The following is a 21,505-nucleotide window of genomic DNA, read 5'->3' as shown; positions in this document are numbered from 1 at the left end:
CTGCTACCTGACCAGGCACATTAGCAGGGAGCTGGATCAAAAGCTAGTAGCCGGGACTCAAACTGGCATTTCCATATGGGATGGTGTTGCAGGCCATGGCTTAATCTGCTATACCACAGCACCCACCCTAGGGCATCACATTTCGTATTTTTAATTTTTATGTAGAAATTAATGTGAAAGGAAATTGCATTGTGTAATTTTTAATAATTAATTGCAATTTTGGTGTTTCAGTTTTACTCTGTTACCTTTGTTCTCATGAAGCTTCTAAGAAAATTGTAAGGAAATTGAATTTCTGACATTGAACTTGTCACTGCTATTTTTGTTTCTTTGTTTTTAAGGAATTTATTAATATATTAGATTCTCAGGGTCACAGTAAATGCATGATAATTATTATAACACAATGCTCATATTAATGTGATAGTCACACAAAGAGAATAGATTTAATGTAGTTCATAGATACAATTCTAATTCCATGATACTTTCTTCCCTCTCTTTCCACTCCCTCCTTTTTTCTCTGCCTCCACCTTCCCCTTTGCTTCCTTTCTCTTGTCTTTTTTCTTTTCTATTCCTCCCTTTCTTGATTTTTGAGATCCTATTTTTAATTTAGATTATAGTCAACGACCTAATGCCACACTAAGTAAATACAAAGTAAAAAGACTGTAGTTCAGCGGGAATATAGGCAAGGGCTACAAACTAATCAAATGAAAAGATGTTGAATTCACCCATATATAGTAAATTTTGAAATAGTCTTGGATCATTAAAACTATAGTAGTTTATGTATTAACTACTACAAATAAGATAAAACAGGATATTTTTCTTTTTGAGTCAGGTTCATTGCACTTAACATAATCATCTCTGATTGCATGTGTTTTGTTGCAGATTCCAGGATTTCACCTTTAATGGCTGAGTAATACTCTATCCTCTGTGTGTGTGTGTGTGTGCGCCCACGCGCACCACATTTTCTTTATCCAGTCATCAGTTGATGGCATCTGGGTTGGTTCTGTATGTTAGCATATGTTAGTGAATTGAGCTGCTATAGACATGGGAGTGCAGGTAACTCTTTCATATGCTGCTTTCATTTCCTTTGGATATGTTTCCAGGAGTGGGTAGCTGGGTCATAAGGAAAATCTATTTTTAGTTTTCTGAGGCCTCTCCCTACTGTTTCCCATGATCATTTGACCAGTTTACATTCTCATCAACAGAGTGGTTTTGTTTCTTAAGTGTATCAATTTGAATTTTTGAAATGTAGTTGTGTACAAATGCATTGATATTGAGTTTTTAAATTATTGTAAATAATGCTTGGTTGAATAGCATTATATAATTTTCTCTCTTCTAGAATTTTGATAAGATGAATTCCTAGGACTAAAAATTTGGGCTGAAAATGCATGAGCATATTAATTTTTTATTGCACTGCTTCAAAGAAATTGCTCTAATTACTTGCATTAGTGTTTTTTTTTTTTTAAGATTTATTTATTTATTTTGAAAGTCAGTTAGAGAAGGAGAAACAGAGAGATCAATCTTCTGCCTGCTGGTTAACTCTCAGATGGCCACAACGACCATGGGCTAGCCAGGCTGAATCCAGGAGTTTCATCTAGGTCTCCTGTGTGGGTGGCAGCCATCCTCTGCTGCTTTCCCAGGCTGATAACAGGGAGCTGGACCAGAAATGGAGCAGCCAGAACAGGAACCAGCACCCATATGGGATGCTGGCTAAGCAGGCAGTGGCTTTACCTGCTATACTGCAGCACCGGCCCCACCTCACTGAATTTTTATAATAGTAGTGCCTGACTCTTCTGGAGTGCTTTGTAAGATGATTAAATGTGTTTGGTATACTATTCCTGGTGATGATAGCATGAATTATTTTGGAAAAGAATATTCAACTGTAATTGTGAAATGAGATTAATCAGTGAGAAATTGTTGGTTTAACTTTAAATCCTTAAAAATGTATTAAAAATTGTTCCTTACTGGGAATACTATTGAGAATGTGGGCAATTACGCTGAACAATTATGCCTACAGTTTGATAATCTTGTTCTGTGAACTCGAGGAATTTAATCTACACATTTCAGATTTCCTGTTTTCGGGTTCAAGTCCAAAAGATAGCTACAGTAACCATCTTTAGAAATTGAGGGGAGAATAAGTAGAAACTAATAAATTTAGTTTTGAAAACAGCTGTTGTGATGTTGATAGTCATTATGAATGATTGTGCCATTTATAGCACTAGGAAAAGTAAACATTTTAAAATGTGTTTGACATTGGTAGTTAAAGCACGTTTCTGTCTGAGGACTTGTAGTGTGATGTTACAGTATCACAGGAACCTCTGTTGTGCTTTAGCACTATTAAATACTGTTGACATAAAGTGCTTTTGTAAATAGAAGGTTTTCTTTAAGGTATTCTTTGTTTTGTTTTTTAATATGTAAAGAATTCTAAGATGACCTTAATTTTCAAGGAATATTTAACTGAAAGTCTTATTAAAAACATGTGGAGAAAATTTTATTCTTTATGATTGTAGTTTATAATTGTATTAATGTTATTTTTGATTTTAAGTAAATATTGTTAATAAAATTTAGGTATTTAATATGTACTGTAGTTAATGGATCCCCTAGCATGTACAATATTTTTCTTAGCACTAGGGGGCGCTCTTGATTTATGAATTCATGTCATATTTTATGCTTAGAATAGGGAGTAAGATGAAATTATTCAAAAACATTTTGTTGCAAGGATGTCATTGTTAATAAGTTTTTCATATTTCAGAGTTGTTGTGGATAATGAAGCATATGAAATAACGTAGTGTAGATTGGAGGAAATTACACTATGTCTGTGCTTTATTCATTTCCAAAGTGGTTTTCTAAGTGGGTTCTTGATTATCTTAATTCTTATTTTTAGGCCGGCACCGCGGCTCACTAGGCTAATCCTCCGCCTGTGGCGCCAGCACCCCGGGTTCTAGTCCCAGTTGGGGCACCGGATTCTGTCCTGGTTGTTCCTCTTCCAGTCCAGCTCTCAGCTGTGGCCTGGGAAGGCAGTGGAGGATAGCCCAGGTCCTTGGGCCCTACACCCACATGGGAAACCAGGAGAAGCACCTGGCTCCTGGCTTAGATCAGCACAGCGCGCCGGCCGTAGCGGCCATTTGGGAGGTGAAATAACGGAAAGGAAGACCTTTCTCTCTGTCTCTCTCTCTCACTGTCTAAATCTGCCTGTCAAAAAATTAAAAATAAAAATAAAACTTCATTTTTAATGTTTCTTATTTTTAAATTCTGTTATGATATTCTGCTCTTAGAGGGTGCTTAGGCTATATCTGAAGAAATGCAGACAAATTTAAATTGTGACTGAAGGTTGTTATCATTAGTAATACTTTCTAAGCATTTGAAACACAAACCATTAGTTATTGTCATTCATTGAGTTTGCAGTTAAGATTTTAGCCAGACTCACCAGCATGTGCTTTAGGTCTGGTTCTAGAGTTTTGTCTTTGACTTTATTTGGCAGGCTCCATTGCACGGAAGCATGATTGGGTTAAGTAGGTAGATATGGAAGCTGTGCCACCCTAATAGCACCCCTGGCATGTGCCAGCACTCTCTGGGTTCTATGTGACTCGGCTCCTCCCTCAGCTCTGTGGAATAGGTGCTTCCTGGATGAGGTCCCTGAGCGCCGAGAAGTTACTGTTTGCTGGCTTCAGGTAGAGGCTGTCTTAAACCAATAAACAAACCACTGTGCTAGGTTGCTTCTCCACAGAAATGAGACAGCCTTGAAGGAATTACTGACATTTCAAACTCAGTTTTTAAAATGCAATGTAGTGTAGACTACCTAATTTAGAGACACCTATCATTTCTTTTATGAAGAACATCATAGAAATTTAAAGTTGAAAAAGGATCTTTCATGTTTATGAAGAAGAAATTCTGTCCTAGAGAGGCAAAGTTACTGCTCACTGCTATATGATAGGTTATTTGTGGAAAGATACTAGAACCTCACATAAATAATCCAACTTCCAGTAAAGTGGAAAGAAATATTGGAAACATTATTTGACTAGATTTCACTTATTTTTAAATAAAATTTTTGTTTTGGAATATTTTAAATTTACAAAGCAAAAATTGAGAAGGAGTACAGAGTTTCTGTATGCCCCACTCCCAGCTCCCCCTGTTATCATCATCTTATTAACATGATATGTTCTTGACTAGAATTTTAAATGGCTGAGTCTGCTTGTTGGTGCCTCATTGCCAACTTGTATCCTTGGAGCTCTCTTTATATTCCAAGGGTATAATAATATCTTACCTAATTAGTGCCATTGGTAGTTGTGAAAATTGATGAGATAATGATAATGGATTGAAGATACTCCATAAACTTTAAAGTCCTATTCAAATAAACACACCTTTATATTGGTATTTTTAATCACATGTTCCAAAATATTTTTAAGTATTTGTGATATCTTGTTAAACTAAATCGCTAGCAGTGGCAAGCCTGTTGTTGATTTTGGAATGTCATTTGGATTTCTAAAAACTTATTGTATTATGGCAGGTATTTTTTTAATGCTTTATTTGCTTAAAACTGACAAAAGCTAGGCAATTTGGTGTTTGTTTTTCACAATACCCACTTATGAGGTAAGAAGTTACACTTTTACTTTGCTTATTAGCAACATAGCAGCACTGCCTCTTTGGTGTCTCTCATTTGAGAGAAGCGTATGGAATTGTCCTTAACCTGGAGTAAGTGGTTTAGCTAAAATTTAAAAATAAGAGCATAGGGAACTTGAAGTGTTTTATTTCTTAGCCTGGTGGTAGGCTTGGATTTGTTAAACTTACAGGAAGAGACACATTTTGACTTCTCTGTTTGTATTCTACAGACGTGATGCATCTGTGGCCTTGGACATGAAGCAGTCCACCGTGTGTTGCTGTTGCCACAGGGCCAGGGACTGACGAGGGAAGCATGGCCCTCATGAATGGGCAGGCAAGCAGCGTCAGCCTTGCAGCCACGGCTTCCGAGGTAAGACGTTCAACAAGTTCAGTTGTAAAGTTTCTGCCTGGCTTTCTGAATTTTTAAGCATTAGGCCTACACGTTTCAAATTTTTTTAAACTTAATTTTGCTGTTTACTTTGTGTCTTAGGAACAATCCTTATTTAAGTACATGAAAAATAATGATAGATGATGACTTGAAATCTTTTCCAGATTTTAGTATGAAGGAAATATAAAACTTGTCTTTAGGGTATATTTTTTAAAGATTTTTTTTATGTATTTGAAAGGCAGAGCCACAGACAGAAAGAGGGAGCAACAGAGAGAAACTTGTCCTGCATCTGCTGGTCTACTCTTTGAATGGCCGCAGTGGCTGCAGCCAGACTAATCTGAAGCCAGGAGTCAGGAGCCAGGAGTTTATTCCGGGTCTCCCAAACAGGTGCAGGGGCCCAAGGACTTGGGGCATCCCACTGGTTTTCAGGCCACTAGCAGAGAGCTGGATCAGATTAGGAGCAGCTGGGACACTAACTGGCACCCATATGGGATGCTGGCACCTCAGGCAGAGACTTAGACCACTATACCACAGCACCAGCCCCAGGGTTTTGTATTATTTTGTTTTGTTTTTAAGATTTTATTTATTTATTTGAGAGGCAGAGTTACAGAGAGATCTTCCACCAGCTGGTTCACTCCCCATATGGCCATAGTGGCTGGAGAAGCCAAGAGCTTCTTATGGGTCTCTCATGTAGGTGCAGGGGCCCAAGCACTTGGGACATCTTCCACTGCTTTCCCAGGCCAGAGCAGAGAGCTGGTTCGGAAGTAGAGCAGCCAGGACTCGAACCTGTGCCCGTATGGGATTCCGGCACTGCAGGCAGAGGGTTAGCCTATTACACCACAGTGCTGGCCCCCAGGGTATTTTTATATTATATGAATTTCGGGGCAAAATTGTGCAAGTGAGGCAAAGAAAGATTCTTTTACTTAGAATCACTGAATTGTGCACGCCGTCTGGGTCCCTTGGTTTGAAGCCTGTTGGATGAAGTCAGAGAACTATGAGACTACAATGCCGAAGGGCTTACTCTGCTGGAGTAGCATAGAGTTCACGGTGCAGATGAAGTCTGAACGAGGTGCTTGTTAATTCCCATGTTGCTCTGTGGTGATTTCATTTTGTTATGTTTTCTCTTTTTATTTATATATTTATTTGAAAGGCAGAGTCACAGAGAGGCAGAGAGAGAGAGAGAGATCCTCCACCCACAGGCTCACTTCTTAAATGACTGCAATAGCCAGAGCTGGGCCTATCAGGAGCCAGGAGCCAGGAGCTTTCTTCGAGTCTCCCTCACAGGTCAGGGACCCAAACACTCAGGCCATCCTCCGCTGCTTTCCCAGGCCACAACAGAGAGCTGGATCGGAAGTGGAGCAGCCAGGTCTTGAACTGGTGCCGGTGCTGCAGAGGGCAGCTTTACCTGCTACGCCACAGCATCGGCCCCTGCGATTTTCTTTTTGTCTCACCTTTTTTTTTTTTTTTTTTTTAATGCTTTGTCTATGAATCTAGGGTACTTGCTTGCTTTCTTTAATAATTTCAGGATCTGGCTCCTGTATTTCTCCAATGTTTTATTCTGACTCTATTGGATGAGAATAAGGCCTATGTCCCTTTGACACCTTAATCTCAAAGTTCCTTAACTCCTGGTTGTGGTGGAGTGGGGTTGAGCTGCCACTTGCGATACCATGCCAAGTCCCAGCTACTCCGCTGCTGATCCAGCTCCCTGCTAGTGGCCTAGGAAAACAGCGGAAGATGGCTGAAATGTTAGGGCCCCTGCCACCCATGTGGGAGACGCTTATGAATCCCCTGGCTCCTGGCTTTGGCCTGCCTGGCCCAGTCCTGGCTGTTGTGGTCATCTTGGGAGTGGACCAGCAGATGGAAGATATCTCTCTCTCTCTTTCTCCCCCACTTCTCCCTCCCTTCCCCTCCATTATTCCCTCTCCCCCTCCCTTTCTCTTTACTCCTGGCTTTCAAATAAATAAAGTTTTTTTTCTTTTGAAGTTCCTTAACTCCTTTTAGGCTCAACCAGTTACTTAGGCCTTCATGTAGAGAAAAACATGGCAATATGTTGTTTCAGTTACTTTTCTTGTACAGGTGATTTCTCAATTTTTATATCTGTTCCTGGCTGCCTTCATAAGTTTTTTTTTTTTTTTTAATTTATTTGTTTATTTGAAAGAGTTACATTTGAAAGAGAAGGAGAGGCAGAGAGAGAGAGGGAGAGAGAGAGGGGTCTTCCATCCGCTGGTTCACTCCTCAACTCGCTGCAACGGCTGGAGTTGCACCGATCCAAAGTCGAGCCAGGAGCTTCCTCTGGGTCTCCCACGTGGGTGCAGGGGCCCAAGGACTTAGGCCATCTTCCACTGCTTTTCCCAGGCCATAGCAGAGAGCTGGATCAGAAGTGGAGCAGCCGGGACTCAAACCGGCGCCCCCATGGGATGCCAGTACTGCGGGTAGCAGCTTAACCTGCTACGCCACAGTGCCGCCCCCCCCCCCCCCATAAGTTTTATTAAACATTTCTGATGGACCACACATTTCACTTATAATGTCAAGAAAATCAAGTTCCACATTACAGTTTTTCTCCACAACCTATAGAGAACATAGTCCAACCCTTTCTTGGAATTTCACCGTATTTTTGGAGCCATCTAAGTGTGAATCTGTAGATAGGCCGTTACTTCACTGCCCTTTGCCCACTGCAGAGTGCTAGCGAGACAGACGTTGTGAGCTTATGCAGTGTGACCGTGGAGGTAACAGCCCATCACTTTTGTCCTATCAGTTGGTTAGAAACAAGTCACGGGGTCCTGCCCACACTTGAGTAGAGCTGTTACACAAGAAGGAGACGGCCGGGAGGTAGACCTTGTTGGCAGCCGTCTGGGAGCCGGCCTGGGCACACGCTCTGCTGCCAGCCTTCCCTCCTCCTCTCTGCTGCCGCCATCCTACTTGGAGCCTGCATTAGTTCTTGTTCAGATTATTGCACTGGCCTTTTAGCTTGCTTTTGTACATCTTTGTTGTTTTTGGCCAGTTTAACATTTATGGTTTATATTCTTAAATTACGGCTCTTGGCCGGCACCGCGGCTCACTAGGCTAATCCTCCGCCTTGCGGCGCCGGCACACCGGGTTCTAGTCCCGGTCGGGGCACCGGATCCTGTCCCGGTTGCCCCTCTTCCAGGCCAGCTCTCTGCTGTGGCCCGGGAGTGCAGTGGAGGATGGCCCAAGTCCTTGGGCCCTGCACCCCATGGGAGACCAGGATAAGTACCTTGCTCCTGCCATCGGATCAGCGCGGTGCGCTGGCCGCAGCGCGCCTACTGCGGCGGCCATTGGAGGGTGAACCAACGGCAAAAGGAAGACCTTTCTCTCTGTCTCTCTCTCACTGTCCACTCTGCCTGACAAAAAATAAAAATTAAAAAAAAAAAAAAAATTACGGCTCTTAAGCTTTATCTTGTCCCCAAACTGTTGGTATTTCCTCATTGCTTAGTAACTAAATTCAAATGTCCCTCCAGCCTTTCATTCTAGACTTTTCTCAGAATGGCCCCAGGTTTTCTCCCTGATAGATTTTGCTCCTCCTTATCAAATCTACTTGAAGCTGACATTCATTTATATATATATATATATATATATATTCACATACATACATTTGTATGTATATTTTAAAGATTTATTTATTTATTTGAAAGAGTTACAGAGAAAGGACAGACATATCTTCCATCTGTTGGTTCACTCCCCAGATGGCCACAACAGCCAGGATGGACCAGGCTAAAGCCAGGGTCCAGGAGCTTCTTCCAATTCTTCCACATGGTTGTAGGAGCCCAAGCACTTTGGCCATCTTCTGCTTTTTTCCCCAGGCTGTTAGCAGGGAGCTGAGTTGGAAGTGGAGCAGCCAGGACTTGAACCAGCACTCATATGGGATGCCAGTGTCATGGTGGTCCTGAAGCTGACATTTTAATGAAAGGATACTACATTTAGCTAAAGTTTGTGTAAACCACTAGGTTTTCCTACTTCTGGTATAACTTTGCCTTTTCTATCCTAATGTCCCCTCCTCAATACACACAGATAAAAATTTTGTCTTTCAGGCCGGCGCCACGGCTCAATAGGCTAATCTTCCACCTGTGGCGCCAGCACACCGGGTTCTAGTCCCAGTGGGGGCGCCGGATTCTGTCCCGGTTGCCCCTCTTCCAGGCCAGCTCTCTGCTGTGGCCCGGGAGTGCAGTGGAGGATGGCTCAAGTGCTCGGGCCCTGCACCCGCATTGGGAGACCAGGAGAAGCACCTGGCTCCTGCCTTCGGATCAGCGCGGTGTGCTGTCCGCAGCGGCCATTGGAGGGTGAACCAACGGCAAAGGAAGAGCTTTCTGTCTGTCTCTCTCTCTCTCATTGTCTACTCTGCCTGTCAAAAAAAAAAAAAAAAAAATTTGTCTTTCAAAAGCTATCCTGTTAATAAAGCCTTTGCTAATCTCCTAAACAGATGGGAACTTTCCTAATTTTTAAATTAGCATTTGAAAAAAAACCTTGTAATTAAAGAATTCTTAATTATTTTAATTTTATTTGAAAGGCAGATAGAGAGAAAGTACTTCCAACCCCTGTTTTACTCCCTGAATGCCTACAACAGCTAGGGCTGAGCCAGGCCAAAGCTGGGAACGCAGGACTCAATCAGGTCTCCCACATGGGCGGCAGGAACCCAAGTACTTGAGCCATCACTGCTGCCTCCCAGGGTCTGCGTTCGCTGGAAACGACCCGAGCAGAGAGCTGACTTGGATACGGAATGCAGGCATCCCTAGTAGTGACTTAGCTACTGCTCCAAGTGCCCACCCCGTACTTTGTGTGTATTTTAGATTTTTATTTATTTATTTGACATAGTTTCCAAGAGAGAGGGAGAGACACAGAGAGCGATCTTACATCCGCTGGTTTACTCCCCAGATGGCCATAGTGGCTGTGGCCAGGCCAAAGTCAGGAACCAAGAGCTTTATCCTGGTCTCCCACATGGGTAGCAAGGGCCCAAGCATTTGGGGCATCATCTGTTGCTTTTCCCAGGACCATTAGCAGGGAGCTAGATTGGAAATGGAGCAGCCAGGACATGAACTGGCTGGCGCCCATGTGTTGTAGGCAGTGGCTTAATCTGCTCCATACACCACAATGCTGTCTCCCTACCTCTATAATTTTTAACATAAATTTATATATGGCTCTTCTTTCTCTTTGATACAGGGATTACATTTGTATATATGTTTATATTATATATTTGTTTATGTGGTGTATGTATTATAACTATTTCTTGAATATGTTGTGTTTGTAACTCTATATCCAAAAATCCCTGATCTAGTGGTTATGGGAGGCAGTACACAGTTGTTTGTGAAATAAGATAGACCATTTCTTAAAGTCAGTGAATTAGATCAGGCTTAGAATTGTATAATTTAGGGACTAACCTTTTAGTGCAAAAGGTTAAGCCACTGCCTGGCGTGCTGACGTCTCATGTTGGAGTGCTGATTTGAGCACCGGCTATTCTGCTTCCAGTACAGCTTCTTGCTAACGTACCTGGGAAGGCAGAGGAAAATGGTCCAAGTGCTAGGGCCTCTGACACCCATCTCGGAGACCAGGATGGAATTCCTGGCTCCTGGATTCAGCCTGGCCCAAACTCTGTCTGTTGCAAATATTTGAGGAATGAGTTGGCAGATGAAAAATCTCTCTCCCCCTTTCCCTCTCTCTCTCACTCTGCCTTTCAGGTAAATAAATACATCTTAAAAATAAGAGTAGTGTAGGCCGGCGCCGTGGCTCAATAGGCTAATCCTCCGCCTGCGGTGCCGGCTCCCCAGGTTCTAGTCCTGGTCAGGGCGCCGGATTCTGTCCCAGTTGCTCCTCTTCCAGTCCAGCTCTCTGCTGTGGCCCTGGAGTGCAGTGGAGGATGGCCCAAGTGCTTGGGCCCTGCACCCGCATCGGAGACCAGGAAAAGCACCTGGCTCCTGGCTTCGGATTGGTGCGATGCGCCGGCCACAGCAGCCGCTGGGGGGTGAACCAACAGAAAGGAAGACCTTTCTCTCTTTCTCTCTATCACTGTCCACTGTGCCTGTCAAAAAAAAAAAAAAAAATAGAGTAGTGTAAATTAGTATACAAGAAGTAAGGAGAGGGAAAGGTCTGCCTTCCAAATATTCTTACTACTGTGGCAAGAAAAAATTGAAAAGAATATTTTCTACTTTTTCTTAAAATCCAGATCCATTAACATTCCATAATGCAAATTATTTATAAAAGTGATCAGATTACAGAATGGATGAAATACTTTAGTTGTGGGACTGGTGTTGTGGCACAGCAGGTTAAGCCGCTGCTTGTGGTGCTGGCATCCCATATGGGTGTGGGCTTGTGTCTCGGCTACTCTATTTCCTATTCAGCTCCCTGCCATTGGCCTGGGAGAAGCAGCGGAAGATGGCCCAAGTGCTTGGGCACCTGCCAACCACGTGGAGACCTGGCTGAAGCTCCTGGATTTGGCCATTGCGGCCATCTGCAGAGTGAACCAATGGATGGAAGATTGTCTCTCTCTCTCTCTTTCTCTTTCTTTTTGTTTCTCCCTCTCTCTTTCTGTAACTCTGACTTTCAAATAAATAAATAAATCTTTAAAAACAATACTTGATCTGGGTTGGTTTACTTTTCCTTTCTCAGTACCTTTTGTGTTGAACCTCTGCTTGAGTCTTCTGTCCCCAGTCAGAGAATTTCAGTGACCTTATTTGCAGCTAATTAGGAGTGTCAGCAGTTTACTGAGTCTTGCCTTTAGTAGAGAATAGCAGCTCATCTCATGGTAGACGTCAGGCTAAGTACTGCTCAGCTTCTGATCATTGCCAGTTTATTACTGGTCTTGGGGAAGCAGGTCGAATTGCATTACTAGTAATTTTTAAGCCTCTACTAGGGGCTTACAACAAAAACAGGAAGTGGTTACTCTTTGATAAGCAACAAAACTGCCATCAGATTTAAAGACTTACTTTGAGTTAAAAACTTGGAGAAAATTACCAGCTTATGTTGCAGATAATGTATTTACCTGGCAAAATATTTAATTATTTGTACAGTTACTGCATTGTTGTATATTGCATATTAGTCTTAGAGCATAACATCGTTGCCTTACTGTAACCTAGCTGTAGTTACAGAGATTGAGCACATGAAATAAACACTCCATTTTATGTATGGGACTTTAGGCTTCTGCTTGGATCCATTTACAGGAGTTTTCAAGTTTTTGTGAGGATTGGTAAAAAGGTTGGAATTTCTCACTCCTGTCCTCGCAGTAGGAAAAAAGCTGAACAAACTGAAAATGAATCCCTCTTAGGTCTGTCAGAGAATTGATGTCACAGAGCAAACGGTGATGCCCCAGCACCCGGAGAGACAGGCAAATGGGAAGCATCACCCGGAGAGACAGGAGCAGAACCGAGGGGGCCGGAGGAGCCTAGGAACAAGCTGTAGCCCACAGACAGTTGCTGGCTGCCTGTGCACTAGGTTGAGAGTTAGAAACTCCTCATCCATCAGCTGATGACTGGATAAAGAAATTATGGCATATATGCACTAAGGAGTACTACTCAGTAATTGAAAGAAAAGTGAAATCCTAACTTTGCAACAAAGTGGATGCAGCTGGAAACCATGATACTTAGTGAAATAAGCCAGTCCCCAAAACACAAATACCATATGTTCCCCTGATCTGTGGTAACTGTTAGAGTACCTGAAATGTAATGTGTAGGAGTGCGACTGACATTCCATGATTGTTTACAGTCCTTATCTCTACTGTTGAACATTGGTTTTTTTCCTTCATACTATTTGTTGAGCTCTTTACTTAGTGTAGGGTTAATCTTATGTGTATAAAGTAAACTGAATAGGTCTTTGTAAAAATTGAGCATAGGAGTAGGAGAGAGAGGACAAAGAAGGGTAGAGAGAGCATGTGTGGGAAGAATCACTATGTTCCTAAATCTATATATATGAAATTTGTATACCTTAAATTAAGTAAAAACAAAAATGAATAAATATAGTGACAGCCCCTCCACCCCAAATTAAGCCAGAGGGACTGATAATTTAAAAGATTCTGAAAGAAAAAAAAAAAAAAAAAAGAAACCGCTAAGGGCCTGAGTTTTATTACCTCTCGGGTGGTGACCAAGTTCTCAGGATCAGAAAAAAAAAAAATCTTCCTCTGTTTCCAGGAAGTGAGGGGGAAAGTATCCATTTTCAGGTATGTCCAAGGCCACACGCAAGGGAAGCCGCTGTACTAGAGCCTAACTTACTCCGGCTTCAGGCACTGGCTGTGACCTGAGCAGAGTGAAGGGGACTGAGAAACGTGTGTGATGGTCTTTGTTCAGGGACACAGCCTCACCAGGAGACTGAAGCCGAATCCCAGGGTTTTAGAACGGTGCTCCACTTCCGCCTTACCACCCACCACACCAACAGGCTCCTGTGTGATGACTTAGCTGCAAGAACTGCAAGGATCCGACTCTAAGAAAACTCCAGAGACAGGAGAGGAGGAAGAAAAAACACAAGAATATTAGAAGCAATTTGAGACTTAGACTCATTTTTAGCAACACCAAACTATAACCACAGCATAACTCCTACCTGGCATGTGAGCATAAACCCTTAACACTAATGGGTTCCTGTTACCCATATATCATGTCTGTCTGTTAACAGAAGGTTACAAGGCATGCTCATGGCAAGAAAAACACATACTTTGAAAAGGTAAATTAAGGGCCGGCGCTGTGGCACAGCGGGTTAACGCCCTGGCCTGAAGCGCTGGCATCCCATATGGGCACCAGTTCTAGTCCCGGCTGTTCCACTTCTGATCCAGCTCTCTGCTACAGCCTGGGAAACAGTAGAAGATGGCCCAAGTCCTTGGGCTCCTGCACTCATGTGGGAGACCCGAAAGAAGCTCCTGGCTCCTGGCTTTGGATCAGCGCAGCCACAGCCGTTGCAGCCAGTTGGAGAGTGAACGAGCGGATGGAAAACCTCTCTCTCTGTCTCTACCTCTCTCTGTAACTATGTCTTTCAAATAAATAATGTTAAAAAAAAAAAAAAAAGAAAAGGTAAATTAAGCAACAGAGCCAGACTCAGATACGACAGGGATTTTATAATTATTAGATTGGGAATTTAAATTGCCATCATGAATATGCCAAGAACTCTTTTTTACAAAAACGTGGGCAACATGCAAATACAGATGGATAATATATGCAGGGATATTGAAATGCTTGAATTAAAAACATTGTTTACAGAAATGAAGAATGCCATTGATGAACTCATCAAAAGACTGATGACCGTAGAAAACCACAGAAGGAATCAGTGACTTTGCTGATTTGTAATAGAACTTCACAAACTGAAATACAAAGGGAAGATCAGATTTAAAAAAAAAAACAAAAAACAAAAAACAGAATTGCCAACACCTGTGGGACTATGATAAGCGACATAATGGGAATATAGGAAGAGAGAAAAGAACCAAAGAAATGTTTGAAATAATGTTGAGAATTTTCCAAAATGAATGGCATCCTTCCCTTTGTAAATAATAATGAGTCCATGCTTGATATTTAGCTGCTACTGAATGGGCCAAAATTAAAATGGGGCATGTTGACAGGTCCATAAAACTCCAGTTTTATTTCAATTTATCCAGTTTTATTTCAGTTATCCAGTTTAATTTCAGTTACTCTAGAAATTGAAACTTCGATTACTTTTTTGTGCCATTACCTTTTTGTAGCCTGATGACCTGCCACTATTTTGGTAGAGGCTGTTCTAATTGTTCATGTACTGAGGATAAGAACTCAGCCAGTTGATGCAGAATATATTTGTATGTGTAGCACAGATGAAGTAGAAATTTAACAGATTTTCAGAGCCCCAAATCACCATTTGTTCTACATGTAGCAACAGCAGATTTAAAATTAAAACAGTAACCTTAAAGCAGAAGAGACTTAAGTTTGTAATGTAGTGGGATGAGCAATATCAGTTAACTAATCACAGACATTGCTTCAGAAATACAAAAGGGGGCTGTTGTTGTGTAGTGGTAAAGCCATTGCCTGCGACACTGACATCTCATGTGGGCCCCAATACGTGTCTTGGCTGTTCCACTTCCAGTCCAGCTCCCTGCGGATGGTGTGGGAGAAGCAGCATGAGGTGGCCCAATTGTTTGGAGTCCCTGCACCCATGTGGGTAAAGCTCCTTACTCCTGACTGGGTTTGGCCTGGCCATTGTAGTCATCTGGGGAGTTGACCAGGGATGGAAGATCTCTTTCTCTCTCTACGACTCCCTCTCTCTCTGTATCTCTGACTTTCAAATAAATAAATAAATCTTTTTTTAAAAAAACACAATTGGATTATACAGCTCTTTAGTTAATGGGATTCTGAATGTTTTCTGTTAAAATAGTAGTTTGCCTTTTTCTTAATAAAATTGGTTGTAAAAATTATTAAAATAGTTTATAAATATCCTTTTCCCCAGCCTGTTCTTTATTCCATTTGAGAATCAGTGAAGTTGTCAGAGTCTTATTTCTGTAAGAAATGATAGGATGTCAGCATGAGGAAACATACAAGACAATGATTTAAGAGCCTAAAACTCTAGAGCAGGTTTTTGCCTGTCCTTTCACCCAGTCCATTTCCAGGAAAGCAGCCTGTTCCACTCAGCTTCTCTCCAGCACTTCTGACCTGTTGGTTTTGTAGTTTTTATGGCCTGTTCGGTTTCTGTGACATTGACTGTGACACCGAATTAAATTGACTGCGTTTTCTTTCAATTTAACAGAAAAGTAGCAGCTCTGAGTCATTAAGTGACAAAGGTTCCGAACTGAAGAAAAGCTTTGATGCTGTGGTATTTGATGTTCTTAAGGTTACACCAGAAGAATATGCGGTAAGTGTTCAGCCTTTCCCTTCTCTGTCCTTTGCACACAGTTTACATATCGGTGCTGTGGAGGTAGTGAATCTGTGGGCTCAGTGGAAGAGATGATGAACAAAAAGCTGCATGTGGGAATTGTTGGGGAGAGTAGCACAAGTATGGAGCCAGCAGAGGGATGAGGTGGGCAAGGTAAGAGAAACTGTAGGCTCTTAAAGACAGCTTTCTAAGTTACACTTCACATTTCACTTTGTATTCCAGGGTCAGATAACACTAATGGATGTTCCAGTATTTAAAGCTATTCAACCAGATGTAAGTAGTTTTTAAGAATGTTACTTTTCAATGTGTGCCCAGTTAAAGTTTTTAAAATGTCAAATTGTACTTCATATTAATTTTGAAGTGTTTGAAGTGGTTGATCTAACTTGTCTGTCCACTCAGGCCTTAGAACTCCATGTGTCATCCATAGCCACACATCCCTGGGTCATTTTGACTCCTGTTTGCTTGGTGGCTTCATCACTCCATGGGAAGGAGGGATGGACTTGGGTTGAGTGATTTACTTGTGACTTTGAACCTTTCTAATATGAAGTGAAAAATTAGAAACTGAGTTTTTACAACTCACTTCAATAATCTCTTCATTTATAACTTTGTATAATGACTATATTGAGAGTTTGGAGAGGGGTGTGTACTTGTGTGTTGAATGCTTTAGCATTCCTGTCATTTTCACAACCCGGGTGTGATGTTGTCTCTGACTGAGAGGAAAAGAGTGAGAACTGCCCTTGTAACAGTTAAGTGTTGGAACTGGGCTTCAAATTCTAAAAACAGATACTTTTTCTGCTCTTACCAAGTAAGAATATAAGTAAGGTTCTAAACCCCCAGAGTAAATGATAATCCTGAAATTCAGTACCATAAGATAGATACTTCATTGTTAATGAATGAATGAATTTAAAATGAATTTAAAAAGCAGAGTGACAGAGGCAGTGAGACAGAGATTGATCCTCTAGTTAATTCCCCAAATGTCTACAATAGCTGGGTCTGGGTCAGGCTGAAGCTGAGAGCCAGCAGCTCAGTCTAGGTCCCCTGCATGGGTGCTAGGGACTCAAGTACTTAAGTTGTTGCCTGCTGCCTCCCAGGTGCACACTAGCAGAAAGCTGGGGACTTGACCCTGGCACTCTGTTACAGGATGCAGGCATCTGAAGAAGCATCTTTTTTTTTTTTTTTTTTAATACTTATTTGTTTATTTGAAAGAGTTAGGGAGAGAAATGCAAAGATCATCCATCTGCTGGTTCACTCTCCAAATGGCAGCAACAGACAGGGCAGGCCAGGAGCCAGGAGCTGCTTCCAGGTCTCCCATGTGGTTGTAGGGACCCCAGCACTTTGACCTTCTTCCTCTGCTTTCCCAGGAGCATTAGCAGGAAGCTGGATTGGAAGTGGAACTGCCAGGATGGCAGACGGTGGCTTAACCCTGTGTGCTGCAACACTGGTTCCCTGAAGAACTGTCTTAACTATTGCACCAAATGTCCACCCCACTTTTTTAGTTATTTTGGGAGCAAAATATAATGATGTTTTAGAAAGTTCATGGGAAATCTGTACTATTATTATTAAAAAAAATTCCAAAAGTTTTTGCACTAAAATAATCTTACCTTTTAATTCCATTTTTTTCTGCCAGTTTTTGAAACCACTTTGTTCTCATATGTGAAATGCATAGTGGCCCTGAAACCCATAGCAGGTTTCCGTCTATTTTGTATGTGATATAGGCAGCATTCCTATTGTGACATTCATGCGAGTTACTTAATATCTTAGTATCTGAAGTTTGTCACTTGTAAATTGGGGCAGTAGGCCTCAGTGATCTTGAGTCTGTCATTTCTACAATTCCAGATTCCCTTAGTTTTTCCTTGTACCGCTGGGGGTCCTCTACAGTAGAACCATTGAATTAGCAATAGAAGAAGAGAAACAATGTACTCTATAAGCAGTGCACAAGGGGATGGCACTGTGGCGTATTGGTCAAAGCTGCCTCCTGCAGTGCCAGCATCCCATATGGGCACTGATTTGGGTTCAGGCTGCTCCACTTCCGATCCAGCTCTCTGCTATGGCCTGGGAAAGCCCTTGGCCCTTGCACCCGTGTAGGTGACCCGGAAGAAGCTTCTGGCTCCTGGCTTTGGATCAGCACAGCTCTGGGCATTGTGACCAACTGGTGAGTGAACCAAGGGATGGAAGAGATCTCTCTGTCTCTCTCTCTCTGCCTCTCTATAATTTTCCCTTTCAAATAAATAAATAAATCTTTAAAAAAATACTGCACAAATAGAAAATGGCTTTTGTGTCTAAATGGCAAAAAACAACAACGTGTAACATTCATTTTCTTACTTCCTAGCACAAAACCAAAGAAATTAAATTCTTAACCAAAATTACATTTTCTTAGTCCTGAAATTCTATGGTCTTCTCCTTAGATGTATTTTTTCCTTTTGAATAAACTGTCACAATTATGTTGCTGTTTCATATGAGAGTAGTAATGCATAAGGGAAATAAAATGTAAGCCATTTATATCTTCTAATAGCTGCATTATAAAGTAAAAAGAAACCGATAAAATCAGTTAAGATGATTTCATTTAACTTGGCTACATCCAAAACTTGAATTCACCTTGTAATCAGTATAAAAAAGTACTGCGATGTTTTTACATTCTTTGAAATCTAATATGTATATATTTTACTAACAATATATATTTATTTGGAATAGCTGCATTTCCAGTGCACAGTAGTCATTTGTGGCTAGGGGCTTGTACATGAAAGACTTGGACAATACTGCCTTTAAAGACAGACTTCACATCTAAAGGAATTTGTGTTCCCCTGAGGCATCTAACAGTACTTTGTGAAATTTAGAATCCCATTTTTTAAAAACCTCTTGGTATCTTACTTATCTAATCTGTATCATTCGCAGCATCCCAGTTCAAGATACTGGCTTCTCTCATCTGAGTTACTGTCATACTCTGTTTCCTGACCCATCCGTGTTCCCTCCGACCCCTCTGAGCTCTCTTCTACCCCACCGATGTGGTCATTTTTCAGCATGTCAACCTGCTTATGTGTACCTCGCAGCAGCATCCTGTTGCTCTAAGAATAAACCTGCACACTAATACGGTCTACAAGTCTCTTCATAGCTTTCTGCCCCTTCCTCACTTCTCCATGCTTGCTGTAAGCCTATTCTGTGTCCTCATCTAGCTACACTGGCCTTCTCCTCTGAGCCTGTTAACTCCACTGGTTAACTTCCTGTTTTCAGATCAGGTTTGACTTTCTCAGGTAAGGTTTTATTGTTTGCTTTTCTGTGGTGTAGACTCTCCCAGCACTCTAATTGTTCACTAGTCTTACTTTTTAAAATTATTTATTTATTTTTTTATTTGAAAGTCAGAGTTACATAGAGAGAGGAGAGGCAGAGAGAGAGAGAGGGGTCTTCTGTCTGATGGTTCACTCCCCAGATGGCTACAACGGCCGGAGCTGCACTGATCCGAAGCCAGGAGACAGGAGCTTCTTCCAGGTCTCCCAGGCAGGTGCAGGGGCCCAAGAACTTGGGCCATCCTCTACCTCTTTTCCCAGGCCATAGCAGAGAGCTGGATCAGAAGTGGAGTAGCTGGGTTTTGAACCAGTACCCACATGGGATGCTGGTGCTTCAGACCAGGGCTTTAACCCGCTGTGCCACAGCACCAGCCCCTTCACTAGTCTTAAAGTTGCAGTTTCACGTTTGTGGTATCTTCAGCAAGAGTTTACCGGGTGCCTGTTGTATGCAGGGCACTAGCTAGGTTGCTGGTGATACAGCAGTGAGCAGAACTAAAGTCCCAGTCCCTGTGGGTCCCCCATGTGGGTCAGGTGAGCTAGACAGTGTCAGGAGCAACATGAAACAGGGAGTAGGGGTTGGGAGAGTTGCCATTCCTGAGGGTGTGATCAGAAGTTTCTCTGAGAGGGAAACATCTAAGCAAAGACCTGAAAGCCAAACCAGTGTTTGAGAGAAAGACTGTTCCAGGCAGAGAGAACAGCCAGGCGGAAACCAGGGAGCCATAGATGCATGAGCACAGGAGGGCACACATGAGAAGATGAGAGGTAGAGTGAGAGCTAGGGGCCATGGGGGCTAGAAGGTCAGTACTTTGGAAAAGATGGGAAGCCATGGAAGGATTTTGAGTCAGCTCTTTCTGACTGCTGACTAGCGTATGTGGGGAAGCAAGCATAGGGAGGTGGTACCAAGGACGGCATCTAGGCGACCAGGGGAGAGATGCAGATGGCTTGGATCAGTGTGGCAGTAGAGGAGATAGTGAAGTTATCAGACCCTGCTAATGTGCAGGAGGAGTTAAGGATAATGTCAGTGCTTCTCACCTGACAGCAGACAAGTGAAGTTGGTCGTCTCTGAAATGGAAAACTAAGACAGGTTATACTACTTGTGGGGCTGCTGTGCACAGAATTATGTGCAACGCAGCTTTGTAGAGAAAGGGTGGAGGAAGAGATTTTGAGGCAAGAGGAGTTTGTCTTTGGACATATGTAATTTTACATGCCTTTGAGACATCTAAGGAGAATACTGAGTAACAGTTTGAGTATTCCTTTCCAGAAAAGCTTGGGAAGTATTTCAGCCTTTGGATTTGTTTTGGATTTTGGAATATTTATAGTGAGATGTCTTAGGGATAGGGTTCAAATGTAAACATTAAAGTCATTTATGTTTCATATAGACCTATACACACAGCATGAAGGTAAGTTGGTACTGTATTTTTAGTAGGCTTGTGTTTTGACTGCCCCATCATCTTGAGGTCAAGGGGTGGAACTTTCACTTGTGGTATCATGTCGGTGCTCAAAGATTTGGATTCTGGAGCGTTTTGGATTTTCACATTAGAGTTGCTCAGCCTGTACTGGCATAGGTGCCTGTAAATTTGGGACATGTCAGTGTAGAGAAGGTACCTAGAATGTGGATGAGATTATCGAGAAAGTGAAAATGGATAAAGAAAAGAAGGGAACAACGGCCAAGACAGCAGCCAGTGATTGAGGAGGAAAGCCAGTGCAGGGTGGGAATCTAGGAAGCCTTTTAAAGAAGGAAGGTGTGATTGACCAGGTGTAGTGATGTTGATAGTGCGCTGATTTGCATGTTGATGGCCTGTCCCTGGTTTTTAAGCTAGATGAGGGTAGAGACTGATACTTTTCTGCTTACTATTTTATCTGGCACATCATGGGACCTCAGTATTTAGAAGAGAAAATTAACATGGTGTCTAGTAAAGGTTCCATGAGAGATTTTTTTTTTAATGACAACTTAACTCTCCTGGAAGCAGTAATGTAGCACCAAGATACTCTTGTTCCGTATATAATCTCATGTAATTACCAAGATTCGTGTAAATCTGGCCAGCATAAACAGGACTTTGACATCTGGCAGAGGAAAAAAGTTTATTTTAAATTTTGTATGAAATGTTGAAGACATGCAGCAAGGCCTGAAAAACTAGAAGTGAAAATCCTTGTTAGCCAGTAGTGAAGCCCCTCTGCATCCTCACCAGGGCACTGCTGTGCACTGTTGGTCTGTATACTCTGTCCATTCGGGTTATTTTTCTGTAATTGTAGGCATCTCTTAGCACTGTGTACTAATGCAGGTCTTAAAGTTTTTAAGTAAATCCTATTGTTTTTGACTTTTTTTAGCTTGCTTTTTATATTCCACATTGTTCCCTAACATCTGTGTTGATAAATACAAGATTGATTTATTGATTTGTAAGTCAGTTAACAGAGAGGG

At 42.0% G+C, this 21,505-nt stretch overlaps 1 protein-coding gene across 5 annotated transcripts in view; it reads left to right on the top strand.

The window, feature by feature from the left end:
• RALGPS2 (Ral GEF with PH domain and SH3 binding motif 2) overlaps positions 1 to 21,505 on the top strand; it is a 183,134-nt gene that overhangs the window by 36,647 nt on the left and 124,982 nt on the right. For 4 of the 5 annotated variants that reach the window (XM_062192965.1, XM_062192961.1, XM_062192963.1 and 1 more), the window contains exons 2-4: positions 4,827 to 4,966; positions 15,680 to 15,784; positions 16,028 to 16,078. In XM_062192965.1, coding sequence (XP_062048949.1) covers positions 4,910 to 4,966; positions 15,680 to 15,784; positions 16,028 to 16,078 — 213 coding nt within the window. In that variant the 5' untranslated portion in view covers positions 4,827 to 4,909. Of the gene's footprint in view, positions 1 to 4,668; positions 4,690 to 4,826; positions 4,967 to 15,679; positions 15,785 to 16,027; positions 16,079 to 21,505 lie in introns of those variants that run through there. The other variant, XM_062192964.1, reaches the window with a different exon arrangement.

The sequence above is a fragment of the Lepus europaeus genome, chromosome 5, assembly GCF_033115175.1.
Source record: "Lepus europaeus isolate LE1 chromosome 5, mLepTim1.pri, whole genome shotgun sequence".
Classification (NCBI taxonomy): domain Eukaryota; kingdom Metazoa; phylum Chordata; class Mammalia; order Lagomorpha; family Leporidae; genus Lepus; species Lepus europaeus.
Note: the sequence above shows the minus strand (reverse complement) of the source record. Positions and strands in the feature narration are given on the sequence as shown.